At 32.3% G+C, this 14,046-nt stretch overlaps 1 protein-coding gene across 8 annotated transcripts in view; it reads right to left on the bottom strand.

Annotated features, from left to right (window-relative positions):
• LOC113097576 (type II inositol 3,4-bisphosphate 4-phosphatase-like) overlaps nt 1-14,046 on the bottom strand; it is a 127,552-nt gene that overhangs the window by 67,609 nt on the left and 45,897 nt on the right. For all 8 annotated transcript variants that reach the window (XM_026262817.1, XM_026262819.1, XM_026262824.1 and 5 more), the window contains one exon: nt 639-747. In XM_026262817.1, coding sequence (XP_026118602.1) covers nt 639-747 — 109 coding nt within the window. The remainder of the gene's footprint in view (nt 1-638; nt 748-14,046) is intronic.

Raw genomic sequence — 14,046 nt, 5'->3', positions numbered from 1 at the left:
GCAGGTCCTTCATCCATCTCCATAATGCTCCACAATTCCCACACCCTTCTGGTTTCTTCCCTATATTCTGTCTGTGTGTCTCTTTCCTGCTGATTAATGAAGGTTAAAGGGCTCTGCTGATGGCTGTGTCAGTGTAAGTCATTGAAGGGTGTGATGCTGTCTGTCTGTCAGTGCAATAAGGCTCAATTCTCCCTGACATGCGAGTAGCTGATGATACAAATACGGCTCATTTGCACAAGCCCATCACATATGTCTACATATACTCGATAAAATATTTCACAATATTCCATGAACATCCATAAATACAAAAACATGCACACTGTAAACACTCTCCAAATGGCTGCTTTACTTCTTCAGTCAACTGTGCAATTGAATTTCAGCGATGCCACACTCAATATTCACTCTTTCCTTCTTTGACTGGAGACATGTCCTGAGAGGTGATTTTCTATTACCAGCCCTTACAAACTGCATGGACATGCACAAACCAGTTTAAATAAATAGATAAATGAATAACAAATAGAAAAAAAGGATAAATGAATGAATGAAGTTTGTCTGTAAAGCCACTTCCACTATTTTGAAAAAAGTAGCTAGACTACTAGTGTTGTTTAGTCCATTGCTATTGTATTTATTTAGCTTACCTTCTGGTGCATGTCGGTGGTAAAGTGGTCCACCTCACCATCCTCGATCTCACCCATCTTTATCCGGCTCACCACCACTGTGCCCACTGTATCTGAATCATCTGCTGTCCTGAAACACACAGACACAACCACACATACACGTGTAAACACCTTGTTTGAACATGAATGACAGCGTCTAGATTACACCCATCATCTTTCATTACATTTGTTCATTTCATCCAATCAGACTGATTGTCTGTTTGTATAATTTCCAATCAGAATGTCCGGTCTTCCGTAAAAAAATTAAAAAAGGGACAATGCGGCCTCGCTAAGGTAACTCAAACCCATATCTGATATTCTGCAGACATTACCACTGATTAAGCAAGATTACTGTTTTTCTCAGTAGTAACCGGCTGTAGGTTTGGCACAATCAGATCAGGACCCAGCTGTGGCTGTTCGCGTGCCAGCAGACTTGGAGCAAGTCTGATATCTGAGGTTATGATTGACCTCAAATTAACTTTGAAGCTCGATTGAGTCATGGAGGAGAGGAAAAGACATCCAGTCAGCCTTTAGAGGCGCATTGGCAAATTACCCATCCATAAACATGACCTAGACAAATCTAATTGGCCCTGGATCTCTTTATGGCAACAGTAAATCAGAGAGAGTTGTTATGAGAAGAGCTAGCGCTTTATGCTAATAGATCTGAATGGGACGCCGTTAGCAACTCATTTTGCTTCTGTAATGTGACACTTTTCTGAGTGAAACAGGATATTTAATGATTGAAAGAAAGGCAGGGACTTTTTTATCCATTGGGGATTAATTGGAGAGCGACAAGTAGTCATTATATTGCAAAAACGGAGCTTGATGTTTGGAGGGGTTAATAAAGAGGCATTCTTGATGTTAATTGAAAAGGAAAGTCATTTCAGAGTTGTCACAAGTTACTTTTTCCTATATATTTTTTTTATCTCAAAGTGATTGTCACTATACTGGCTGTCACACAAGATGATCTTTGTGAAGTTTATGCACATACTGTATATATACTACAAGCTAAAAATATGTTTGTACCTGCCACCCACTTGCCACCAACTGTGCTTTAAAATGAGCAATATATATATGTACACATACAACATACATGAACACTACTATTCAAGTTGCAGTCGGTGAGAATATTTTAAAGAAATTATTATTATTTTTTCAGAAGGGATGTGGCAGTAAAAATGGCAGTAAAATCATTTATAAAGATACAAAAGATTTCTATTTCAAATAAATTATGTACTTTTTATTCATCAAAGAATCATGATAAAAATGTGTCTTAGTTTTCACAAAAATATGAAGCAGCACAACTCATTACAACATATAATAAATGCTTCTCGAGCAGTAAATCAGCATACTAGTATGATTTCTGAAGGATCATGTGACATTGAAGAGCGGAGAAATTATGCTGAAAATTCAGCTTTGATCACAGCAATGAATGACATTTTACAATATATTTAAAAAGAAAAGTTTTTTTCAATTTTAGTAAAATTTCAGTAATCATTATAAGATACTAAGTCAATTATGAGATGAAGTCAAAATTATGAGACACTATGTTGATTATGAGATAAAATGCCAGAATTATGAAATCCCAAGTCAATTATGAGATAAAATATCAAGATTATGAGACAGTTAAGTATGTTGATTATAAGATAAAATGCTAAATTATGAGATACTAAATTGATTATGTAATATGAAGACAAAATGATGAGCTATTAAGCATTATGAGACAAAAATTTTGACATTATGAGATACTATGTCAATTATGAGATACAAAAGTCAAAATTATGAGATACCAGGTCAATTATGAGAGAAAACATTAATTATGAGATATGAAGTCAATTATGAAACAAAAAGTCAAAATTATGAGATACTAAGTTGATTATAAAATATAAAGTCAAAAGGATCAGATACTCGGCCAGTTATGAGATAAAAAGTCCAAATTATGAGAGACCAAGTCAATTATGAGATAAAACATATTCATTATGAGATATGAAGTCAATTATGAAACAAAAAGTCAAAATTATGAGATACTACAGTAAGTTATGAGATACAATATCAAAATTATGAGATAGTAGAGTATGTTGATTATCAGATAAAATGTCAAAATTATGAGATACTAAGTCTATTATGAGATAAAAAAAAAAAAATTATGAGATACAAAAGTCAAAATGATCAGATACTCGGCCAGTTATGAGATAAAAAGTCAAATTATGAGAGACCAAATAAATTATGAGATAAAACATATTCATTATGAGATATCCGGTCAATTATGAAACAAAAAGTCAAAATTATGAGATACTAAGTTGATTATGAAATATAAAGTCAAAAGGATCAGATACTCGGCCAGTTATGAGATAAAAAGTCAAAATTATGAGACCAAGTCAATTATGAGATAAAACATATTCATTATGAGATATGAAGTCAATTATGAAACAAAAAGTCAAAATTATGAGATACTACAGTAAGTCAGTTATGAGATACAGTATCAAAATTATGAGATACTACAGTAAGTCAGTTATGAGATACAGTATCAAATTTATGAGATAGTATAGTATGTTGATTATCTAGTAAAATGTCAAAATTATGAGATACTAAGTTGATTATTTTATAAAAAGTAAAAATTCTAAGACATGAATTCAATCATGAGATAAAAGATCAAGATTATGAGATAGTTAAATATGTTGATTATAAGATAAAATGTTAAAATAATGAGATACTAAGTTGATTATGAAATATAAAGTCAAAATTATGAGCTACTAAGTCTATTATGAGATAAACATTTTTAAATTATGAGATACAAAAGTCAAAATGATCAGATACTTGGCCAGTTATGAGATAAAAAGTCAAATTTATGAGATACCAAGTCAATTATTAGATAAAACATTTTAATTATGAGATATCTAGTCAATTATGAAACAAAAAGTCAAGAGACTTAACTTTAATATCATAATTTTGACTATTTATTTCATTATTACATCTTTACGTCATAATTCTGAATCATCAAATAATTATTTTGTTTTCAAAACCTTTTTTATTGAAAAGCACAACATACAGTATCTGACAATATCATATCTCAAAAGCAAGTTACCCAATATTAAATTCGCTCATTAAACTGTTGCTTAAAATCAATATCACACACTGATGCTGCCTCCTTGTCATTTATTAACTCAGAAACGGCTCCAGCCATTTGCTGTACATTTTAATTTTAAATACATTCACGTATCATGTACCAGAGTCCTGCATAGTATAAAAAGAGCAAAGGAAAGAGCAGCAGTGGTGAGAATCATAAATCTTCTCACATACAGAAACACAAGACTTGATGATTTATGATGGCTTTAAACTTACAGCTGACTCTGACACCATTTCCTACTGTGAATAACAGCAGAGTCAATTAAGAGAGGCAGAATTAATATTTCTCTCTCAGAAATACATACATGTCTTTATTTCAAGCTAGAGGGCATCTCAAGGACACAGTGGCTTCCACACAGAGAAGACCTGCTAGTCAAGATACTGCATTGGTGCCGCTCACAAAAGGACTGAGATAGGTTGAATTTGAAAGTGATATTCAAGAGGGAGAGATGTGAAAAGCTAAATGAAGAGTGACATTGAAAAGAGGCACTTCAGTGGAATATAAGAAACCAACCTTACTCTTCACCAGCCGACACACTGAATCTATGTCAACCAAAGTGTCTATAAAACCTGCTGAAGAGCGATCCCTTAGCATTGCCATTCAGTTCAGTTTGTCGGCTGAAGCATACCCTTTGGATTCTGCCATCTTTGCTTAAAGCTGCGGTAGGGAACTTTTGACGCTCTAGCGGTTAATAAACAGAACTGCTTGCGTCTTGCAGAAGAACATCGTAGCCGGAACTACTTCTCTCTGTTTGTCTATGAAGAATCACAAAGGTACTGGGTTACTCCGCCGCGATTATCTGTCTCATATTCTACCGTCAGTACATAATGACAGGTTTAACAAATATGCAAAAAATATATTTTTACAAAAGTTACCTACTGCAGCTTTAAGAGCACTGAGATTTACAGTTTATTTTTCCTTTACTGCCATCAAAGAAAAAATTTAATAAAATACAAAACAACTTAACAACCTTAAAATAAATAAATAAAAAAAAAAATTATATATATATATGCAAAATACAAATAAAACCAAAAACTGAATTAAAATCTAAAATTAAATAGTACATGATTGAATTAAAAAATACAAAACTAAGAAAATAAAATACAAAACTAAATAAAAAAATACATTAATTACAAAATAAAATAAAAAAATAATCATTTAAATAAAATGAAATTATAAAATGCATAAACGTGTAAAATCAAAATAATAAATAAATAAAATGTATTAAAACCAAAACTGTTTTATAGAACGTCATACATTCTTGTTATTATTCCTCAAACTGCTTTTCTCCCTCACATGTTTCGATCAAAAATAAATACGCTCAAACAAACCTACTCAAAAGAACAATTCATTCATGAATCAGACGTTGACTCTTTTCTGGATGATTAGTTCAAATGAAGCAGCGCTGAAGCTGTAACACAGTCTCAGTCTCGTCCTGCCTTTATTTCTCCCAACTTCTCCCATACATCTCACCCCACCTGCCGAGAAATCCTCCCATTTTTGACCTACATAAAAAGCCGGACGGTGCTAAAAATAGCTCGCTGGTTTTATGATAGTCTGTATGAGTAATGCTAGCACGATTCTGGAGAGCAAATGAGTGAAAGCGGCTCTGGGTCTCTTCAACTGAATGAGCCGTTTCTTCCCTGTGTTTTTCCCATGACTCAGCAGCAATGGCTTTCGGAGGACAGATGCTTGTTTTGGAGCATTTGCAGTCTTTTCTAAACAGACGCTATGCAACAGTTACTCATGAATATGAACAACCAGATTACCACATTACAGTGGAGCATATTAAATGAATTGAATTCATTCAGAAATCATGTCGCAGGCTGCGGCGAGAGGACGGTTTATCTGTCCGCTCGATATTATTGTGCACTAAAGCTTGGGCTGATGGATGCCGCTGAGCGCTGTGAAAGGTCATTCGTCAACTGGTTTCCGAGGGCTGTTAAAACCTCAGCCTCAAACGAGGTCATGTTATGAAGCTCATGTCTAAAGACTGAGCGCTAGAACCGTGTATTATAGAGTCTGAGTTTCGTTCTAGAAAGGTGGTGATCTTTTAAAAAGGGTAATTGAGAAATAGGTCAGTCCATGTATGTGGGATCATTATTACGGCGAATGCAAAACCTGGCAAGAACACGTCGGGGTCATATTTAACCCTAAATCACAAGAAAGATATGAGAAATTATAAAAAATGTAAGCCAGCTTTTGCTTTTGAGTTGTGAAACTTCCTGAAAAAAAAAAAAAAATCTGTTAATCTAGCAAGTAACAAAATTTTTAATTAGTTTGACGAATATTTTAACTCATATTCTTATTGTTCTCAATGAGCTGTTATTAGTCATCTAAATGTCCAAAAGCAAAACTATAAATGAAAAATTATGTTATCAAACATTAAAAATGAATGTAAAAAATGATTTAAAAATTAAATGAAAAAAAATAAAATAAATAATAAAATAAATATATATATATATATATATATATATATATATATATATATATATATATATATATATATATATATAATTACTAATATTATTATAGAAAATAAGTAAAAATAAATAAGTAAAAAAAAAAAAAAAAAAAAAAAAACATTACCGGGGTGATTGTGAATCCTGTCAAGAACTAAAAATGACAAATTATAACTAAAATCCCAGAACTAATTAAAGTTTTTAATTTTAATTAACAGTTAATTAAATGATTGCTAATTAATATGATCGCCACGACGATTACAGAAAATAAACAAAAAAATTAATAGATGTTGGATCATTATTAGAGAAACTGCATAACCTGTCAAGAACAAGGTCATATTTTACCCAAAAATCAAAAGAAAGAAATTAGCATTTATATTTTGCATAAGGAAAATGTAGTCTATTTTTAAACTTGTTTTGATAGATTACATTTCCTCAAAACAGTCATTTCTGGGAAGTAAGAAAGTAATAAAGTAAGAAAGAAAGCAAACAAATAAATGAATTCGTTAATTCAAATGAAAAGTTATAGACATCAACATACACACACACAATTTTAATTAGACTTTGAGGTGAAATGTGTCGTGGTCCGCCCACCGCGTGCTCAAATGAAATGTGTAAACTAGTGAATTCAGGTAAACATCTGGAGATTAAACTCCCTCAGCAATTGATTGTGCTCTGTCTGAGGATCTTACATGGCGCAGCTTTTACTGAGGCTTATGAATCTTATGAGGCTGTGTGTTTGGCGCAGTCTTTCATTTCCAGAAAGCTTCATTATGTACGCCCTGCTTGCGGTTGCGAGTCAATTTGCGAAGGCATTTGTGAGGCAAGCTCCAATCAATGACAATCGAATGAAAGCGCCAGTCACTGGTGCAGAAAACAGGAAGCCAGCCATTGACCTCATCACAATCCAGCGCAGTAATTGTGCTCTATTATCAGCTAGATTCACAGGTTTCCTGTACCTGGTAATTCTGTTATTCACTTATTTCCTTATGAGATAATATGTTGAGAAGCGAGCTGTGAATTGGCTCATGAGGAGGCCCAGATGGAATCTGAAGATGACTTCTTTCGCACATTTTCTCCATTTTTGGGCACCAATCTGTTTCATGTGGACAAATCTGTGGGATTTAAAGAATGGATTAAAATATGGTAAAATGTGTTAAACCATTTCTCTAAAGCTGAGAGTACTTCAGTCTTGAAAGCGTGATCCCAGTAGCAGAAATATTTAATAAAACATTAAAAACATTTAAGTGGTCTCAGATTGCAGTTGGTCTTTTTGAGTTGTGCAACTTTCAGAAATCTCTGTTTAGCTGCTGAGCACCAACAAAATAATGAAAATAACAATCGCCTTGACTAATATATTCTTATTCTGCCTGAGCAGTTATTAGTCATTTAATATAAAAAAATCAAGTTTAACAGATAAATACTAAAAATCTGAGTTTCCAAAAGCAAAACTAAAGCTGAAAATACTTTAAAATAAAAAATACAATAGAAAATACAAATATTTAAAAAAAAATTATAAATAAAAATACTGTACTACTAAAAGTATCAGTTGGTAACATTAATACCACTAATATAATTGGTATGATATCTAAAAAAACAAACAAAAAACAAACAAAAAAACTATAAAATAAAAAATATATTTAATTTTTAAATATATTAATATTAATATAATAGTGTGATATATATATCTGAGAGACTTATATATATATAAGTAAATAAAGTATATAAAAAATATACAAATACAGGTATTTCGGCTGATAAACTTAAAATAATATAATCAGTGATAATAAATAATATTTTAAACCCTAAAACAACACATTAAAATGATAATTTAAAAATACTTTTACCTTAAAATAATAATATTAATATAATAAGTGTGATATCCTAAAAGAAAACACTAATAAATAATATTTTTAAATAGATAACCTTAAAATAATAATATTCATATAATTGGTGTTATATCTTTAAATACTAATAAATAATATTATAAAATATAAAATAAAATTTAAAAAAGATGAAAAAAAAACAGCTGATAACCTTAAAATAAAAAATATAAATAGAACTAGTGTGATATCATAAAAAACTAATAAATAATATTATAAAATATAAAATAACATTAATACATGTTTTTCCATATATATATATATATATATATATATATATATATATATATATATATATATATATATATATATATATGAACAAAAAACATCAGTCAATAACCTTTTAATAATATTAATATAATTAATGTTATATGTTAAAATAAATCAATTATATATAAAAATTATATATATACAGTGCATTGTGCCTAATAGCGCCCTTCAGCCATGATTTATTCACAATACAGCATGGCCTCTCGTACCTTATTGCTTTTATAAAACAGTTACCAATCAAAATAAGAAATATTAAAAACATAAATGTATATATTGATATGCTACTTTTTTGAAGCAAGTTCCTTAAATGCTGTCCTTCTGCTAAAATAGTTCCTGACAGCAACAGTAAAACGTCAAGATGTTGTGAACGCGCCTCGTCTAACAGAGCTTAAAGAAAAACAGAGAACAGAAGCTCTGATCGTCCGCTCTGTCATTTATTTTAACACCATCCATGATATTTTTTTCACACACATACATCTGCTTATCTCTCAGCATGAGGAAACGTCTGTTTTCTGTCTTTAAGTAAAAAAATACAGCATGTAAAACCAGACTAGCGGAACAGCGTCATTACAGTGTAAACTGACGGGACATACAGAATCATATCTGAAACAGAAAACTCATAAATACAGTAATATTGCCTTCTTTCTTCTGATACGGAGGGCTTCCACACATCAACATATCTCCGCATGAGAAGCGTCCATCAGAGGACGGGTCAGATCCAGCGATTAGGAATGATACTGGCTTTAGGGATTACATCATTTCTGGAAGCATTTAGCTGCTATGCTCTGTGTGAGCAATGCAACATAAGGACATTTAACCGGGGCTCAAACTGAGCTTGAAAAAAGACGAAAAGCATCCCCTCTGTAAAACCACCATCCCCACTAACCATCCCCTTTAGAGTAATAATGTTGTGCATTATATCATGCAAATTACATGTTAATATCCTCTGCTTATGATGATGGTGATGGGAAAATCACAACTCAGTACTGTAACAAGCGGAAGCAAGTGCCGGCATTTTAAGTGCAACTTTTGAAGTTCTTTAAGAAGAAGACAACAGAAGGTGTGATTTGTCCTTGATTACCATTAGAATTGAAAGACGTTCACTTGACAATGTTATTGCACAAGAAATGTACTTTTCTGACTATCAGCACATGTGCACGAGCAGAAAAGTGCTATTAATTTTATAGCAATACGATGCTATTGTTGCTTGAATGAATCTGTTTTGATCAAATGGAGTGAGCCATGGACTCAGTTGTTTAGTTTCTAATTGAATCAGCCATGTTGAACGAATCATTGGATTTGAATGATTCAATAACTCATTTATTAAAACAGGGACTTGCTGCCAGCTACTGGTGCTTCTATTGTCATCATAATTTATCCATGACTGTCCTAAACCAGCCAAAAACACCAGTTTTGACCAAAATTGTTCTCATTTCTAAGTCGCTTTGGATAAAAGTGTACATGAACATGAACCCAAAGAAATTAACCACACCATCCACACTGATTTATTTATTATTCTCTGTTATAATTCGACCACTGCATTTAACACACTGCAGTGTTGGCGTAAATAAAAAACAAACCAAACAGCCTATTGGCAGTCGCCATATCACATGTCTGCTCATTTACAAAAGCATAAGAGGACACGCCCACCATTATAAGAGGACACGCCCACCAGCATAAGAGGACACGCCCACCAGTATAAGAGGACACGCCCGCCAGCATAAGAGGACACGCCCACCCGCATAAAAGGACACGCCCACCTCAGCATGATCCACTGGGGTCTCTGGAGCACCGCTGAACCATGGGTCACTCATCACTGTGTGTTTCAGCAGCTTCCCTGAGAAACGCTTCTCTTCACAGTTTGCCAACGCTGCCGAAAATGTGTTTTCACAAGTCGCTTGTTCTATCAGCTCGGCAAGTTCACAGCAGCGGCAGCAAACATCTCAACCTCTCTCCACAGCGGATCCTGATCATGCAAACAAGCAGCTCACCCTCAGACCTTCAGGTCCTGGCCTGCGCTCGTGAATGTGAAAGTATCTCAGACCAGTCAAAATGTCAAGCTAAACGGCAGCTTCCTGCAGAGGAAGGAGAGCAACAGGTACCACAGACTAAAAATACCCTGCAGTTCTGTGGGGCTGGATGGAAATAGCTTAAAGTTAAGCTCTCGGCCTCAAGAACAAGGCTGGAGACGTCTTCATCTTTTAGAAACTCGAAAAGCCTTTAGTGTCTGTGAAGAGCCCGAGTATTAATATTTGACACCTCACACATTTACATAACGAAGCGTTCGAAGCACGCTGTGTGATGGAAAGCACAAGACTCCTACAAAAGAGTAGTTCAGAAGTCAGTCATTATTAGTTTTATGTGAGTGATCCTAAACACAATCATAAACACCGTTTGCACTGTTTTTGTACGGTAGTATGCTATTATGGTCCAAAAATAGTTTCAAATATCAGAATCATTTCTGTCATTTTAATGCCTATTTATATGATGGTGTTAAAAATGAAAAGGAAAGTTTTATTTAAATAGATTAAACATGGTAGGAAATTATATTTTGCATACATTAAGCCTTTTAGGACAATAATTTAGGAAAATAAAGATTTGTTTTGTATTAACAGTGGAGTTTTTGTATCAGTGAGATTCTATAATTTTTATTTATTTCATATTTTGATATTTTCATAAATATTTTTAGTGTTCATTTTATAAAATGAGAATTGTTTTATGATATTTTTAAGTTTTAGTAATGTCTATTATTTTTCAGTTGGTTTTAGCTATGTTTAGATATTAGTTCTTTTTACATCAAGTTAAACTAAACGTTATAGTTTATTCTGTTTCAAATAAATGTCATTTTATTCATAAGGCCAGTCAAACAGAAACACTGACACCTGAGCTGAGAATGTCATCTGTGTGTGTGTGTGTGTGTGTGCGTGTGTGTGCGTGTATGTGTGTGTGTGTGTGTGTGCGTGTGTGTGTGTGTTGTGCTGCAGGAAGGATTTGAGTAGGATGTTGATGTGCGTCATTGATATTGACAGTCTGGGCTGTTAGCATTCCTCCCGCTCGCTCCTGAAAGACACCAGGATTAGATTCATCAGAGCTGATGCAATCCCAGCACCGCAGCAGGGATGTCCTCCGACAACTGCTGCTAATCCACACACACACACACACACACACACACGGCACTTAAACTAGAACACAGGGACGGCACAAACAACACGCGAGTCATGATCGTCTTACAAATAAAGATTTGGTTAAAACCAAAATACCTTTCTTCACAGCCTGAAGCCAGAGCAGAAACCTTTTAAGTTCCACCAAAAACATTCTATTCTCTAATTCTTTAGAAAACCATCACAAGAATGTATTGATGAGTTTGGATTATATATATTTGCAAAAATGAAAATGCTAAATGCTACAAGATAAATGATAAAAGATAAAATGTATAAAAAATTAAAATAAAAAGAGGATAATTATAATCTGTTTTAGTTTTAACCATAAATTGCTTAACGATTGAAATGCTTGGCTGAATTGATTGGAAACATTTTAAACACACACATACAAAAAATAAAATAAAAATTATAATAAAAATAAATAAATAAATAAATAAACAATTCTATAAATTAGAGTGCTTTATATTTGTCCATTAATTGGCTATAAGGTTTGGTTGTGATCAATCATGTGAATAATAATAAATAATAAAAAATAGAAAATATAGAAAAACCAAAAGACTGCTATATGCTATATAATAATATTAATACAATTAATTAATATTAATAAAAAAAATTAATGTGATCAGTATGATTATAAAAATATAAATACATAAATACAATAATGAATAAATAAATAATATAAAATAAAAATAAATAGCACTATTATTATTATCAGTTGATAACCTTAAAATTATAATATTAATGTAGTTGGTATGATATATTAAAAATAAACATCACAAAAAAATATAGAAAATATACATTTTTTTAAATCAGTCAATAACCTTAAAATAATATTATATGAGGATTAAATATATGAGATATATGAGAAAATAATAATTATATGAGACATATGAGAAAATAATAAATAATAATAATACAAATATTCAAAATGAATATACACTAATATAAAAACACAAATTTAAAAGCAATAATAAAAATATATATAGAAATAAATTTAATGTAATGAATAAATTAATTAGATATCAAAAATACAGATTTTTACTTTCCCATGTTTGTTTGTTGTTAGAAGTTTCCAAATATTTTTTAAATCTTATATTTTGCTCATATATATTTTCATGACTTTAACCCAGTTGATAAACTCCCATCGTGAAGTCTCCAGGTTTCTCATAATTGAGGGAAGCCTGTGGAAGGAACCTTTGAAAGAGCTTTATTTGCAGTAGAGTAAGATGCAATCAGCCGTATAATGATTGTTCCTGTAAACATGTTCCTTCCAAAGAGATCATTAGAGGCCTGATTGCCCGTTGGCCTCCATTATAACCGGCTCCGCGCCTGGCGTCCCTGTCAGAGAAGAAACATGAGCGTGCGTGTGTGTGTCTGTCCACCCAAGCCTTTCATTAAAACAGTCAGCAGCTCCTCGTGTCAGACTGTGACGAGCCGAGCTTATCCCTGTCCCTCCGGAGTCAGAGCACACTTCCTCTGTCAGCCATTTTAACTCTGATACCTCCAGACTAACAATGAGAAAAACGTCAGAGCAGTGAGAAATGGGCCGCGCTCCTGTGACAGTGCGCTCGCCGTGGGCTAAATGTCAAAGCATGAACAGGTGGCTGTTTGTTTAGCATGTAATCCATGTGAACCTCTGTTAGGAACGCAGGCTCATCGTCCGACTGTGTGAGGCGCAGATACAGGCTCGTTTGTGTTAGCGAGCTGCTAAGCTAACAACCTGACGCTCCAGTTAGCATGCAGACACACAGCAGTTCTTAAGCCATGCTTAATGTCTTTAGTATTAAATCTGAAATAAATAATCAGTGTGATTATATTAATAATCAAGTACTATTATTGCAATAAATATTGTTATATCATTTTAATGTCACTATTAAATATTATTATTGCATATTTTTATCCTATAAGTAGAAAAAAATAAGCCTATAGTCATAAAATGGTATTGTGCCATACATTAGAGAGAAAACATGCAGTTAAGTGATTATTATACACAGATATATGACTGCTCAGGGGTGCATAAAATTAAATATATATAAAATGAATAAAAATAAAAGAATAATAATAAATATATTTCTTTAGAATAATGTTTTATATTAACATTTAATGGTTTGTTCCCATCGACATTAGTAAAAACATAGGGTCCTTATGTAATTAATAACATTTATCTCTGATCAGATTTGTGACTAAAAGAGTAGAAAGAAAGAAAGAAAGAAAGAAAGAAAGCTTTAAAAAAACATCAAATATTTAATCTAAATGTAATAATATTTTTTTAAATATTTCATTTAAATGGTATTTTGCAATTAAAAACATGCAGTCAACATATAATTAATAACATTTTGTCTGTTCAGATTTGCGACTAAAGAAAGAAAGAAAGAAAGAAAGAAAGAATAAATACAAAAAATGGTCAAATATTCTCCAGATGTAATTTTATTTTATTTTAATGTAATTTTGTATTTTTATTTTACATTTAAATTATTATTATGATTA

Source organism: Carassius auratus, unplaced genomic scaffold, assembly GCF_003368295.1.
Source record: "Carassius auratus strain Wakin unplaced genomic scaffold, ASM336829v1 scaf_tig00216332, whole genome shotgun sequence".
NCBI classification, from domain to species: domain Eukaryota; kingdom Metazoa; phylum Chordata; class Actinopteri; order Cypriniformes; family Cyprinidae; genus Carassius; species Carassius auratus.
The sequence above is the reverse complement of the archived record's forward strand: the minus strand, read 5'-3'. Positions and strand labels throughout refer to the sequence as shown.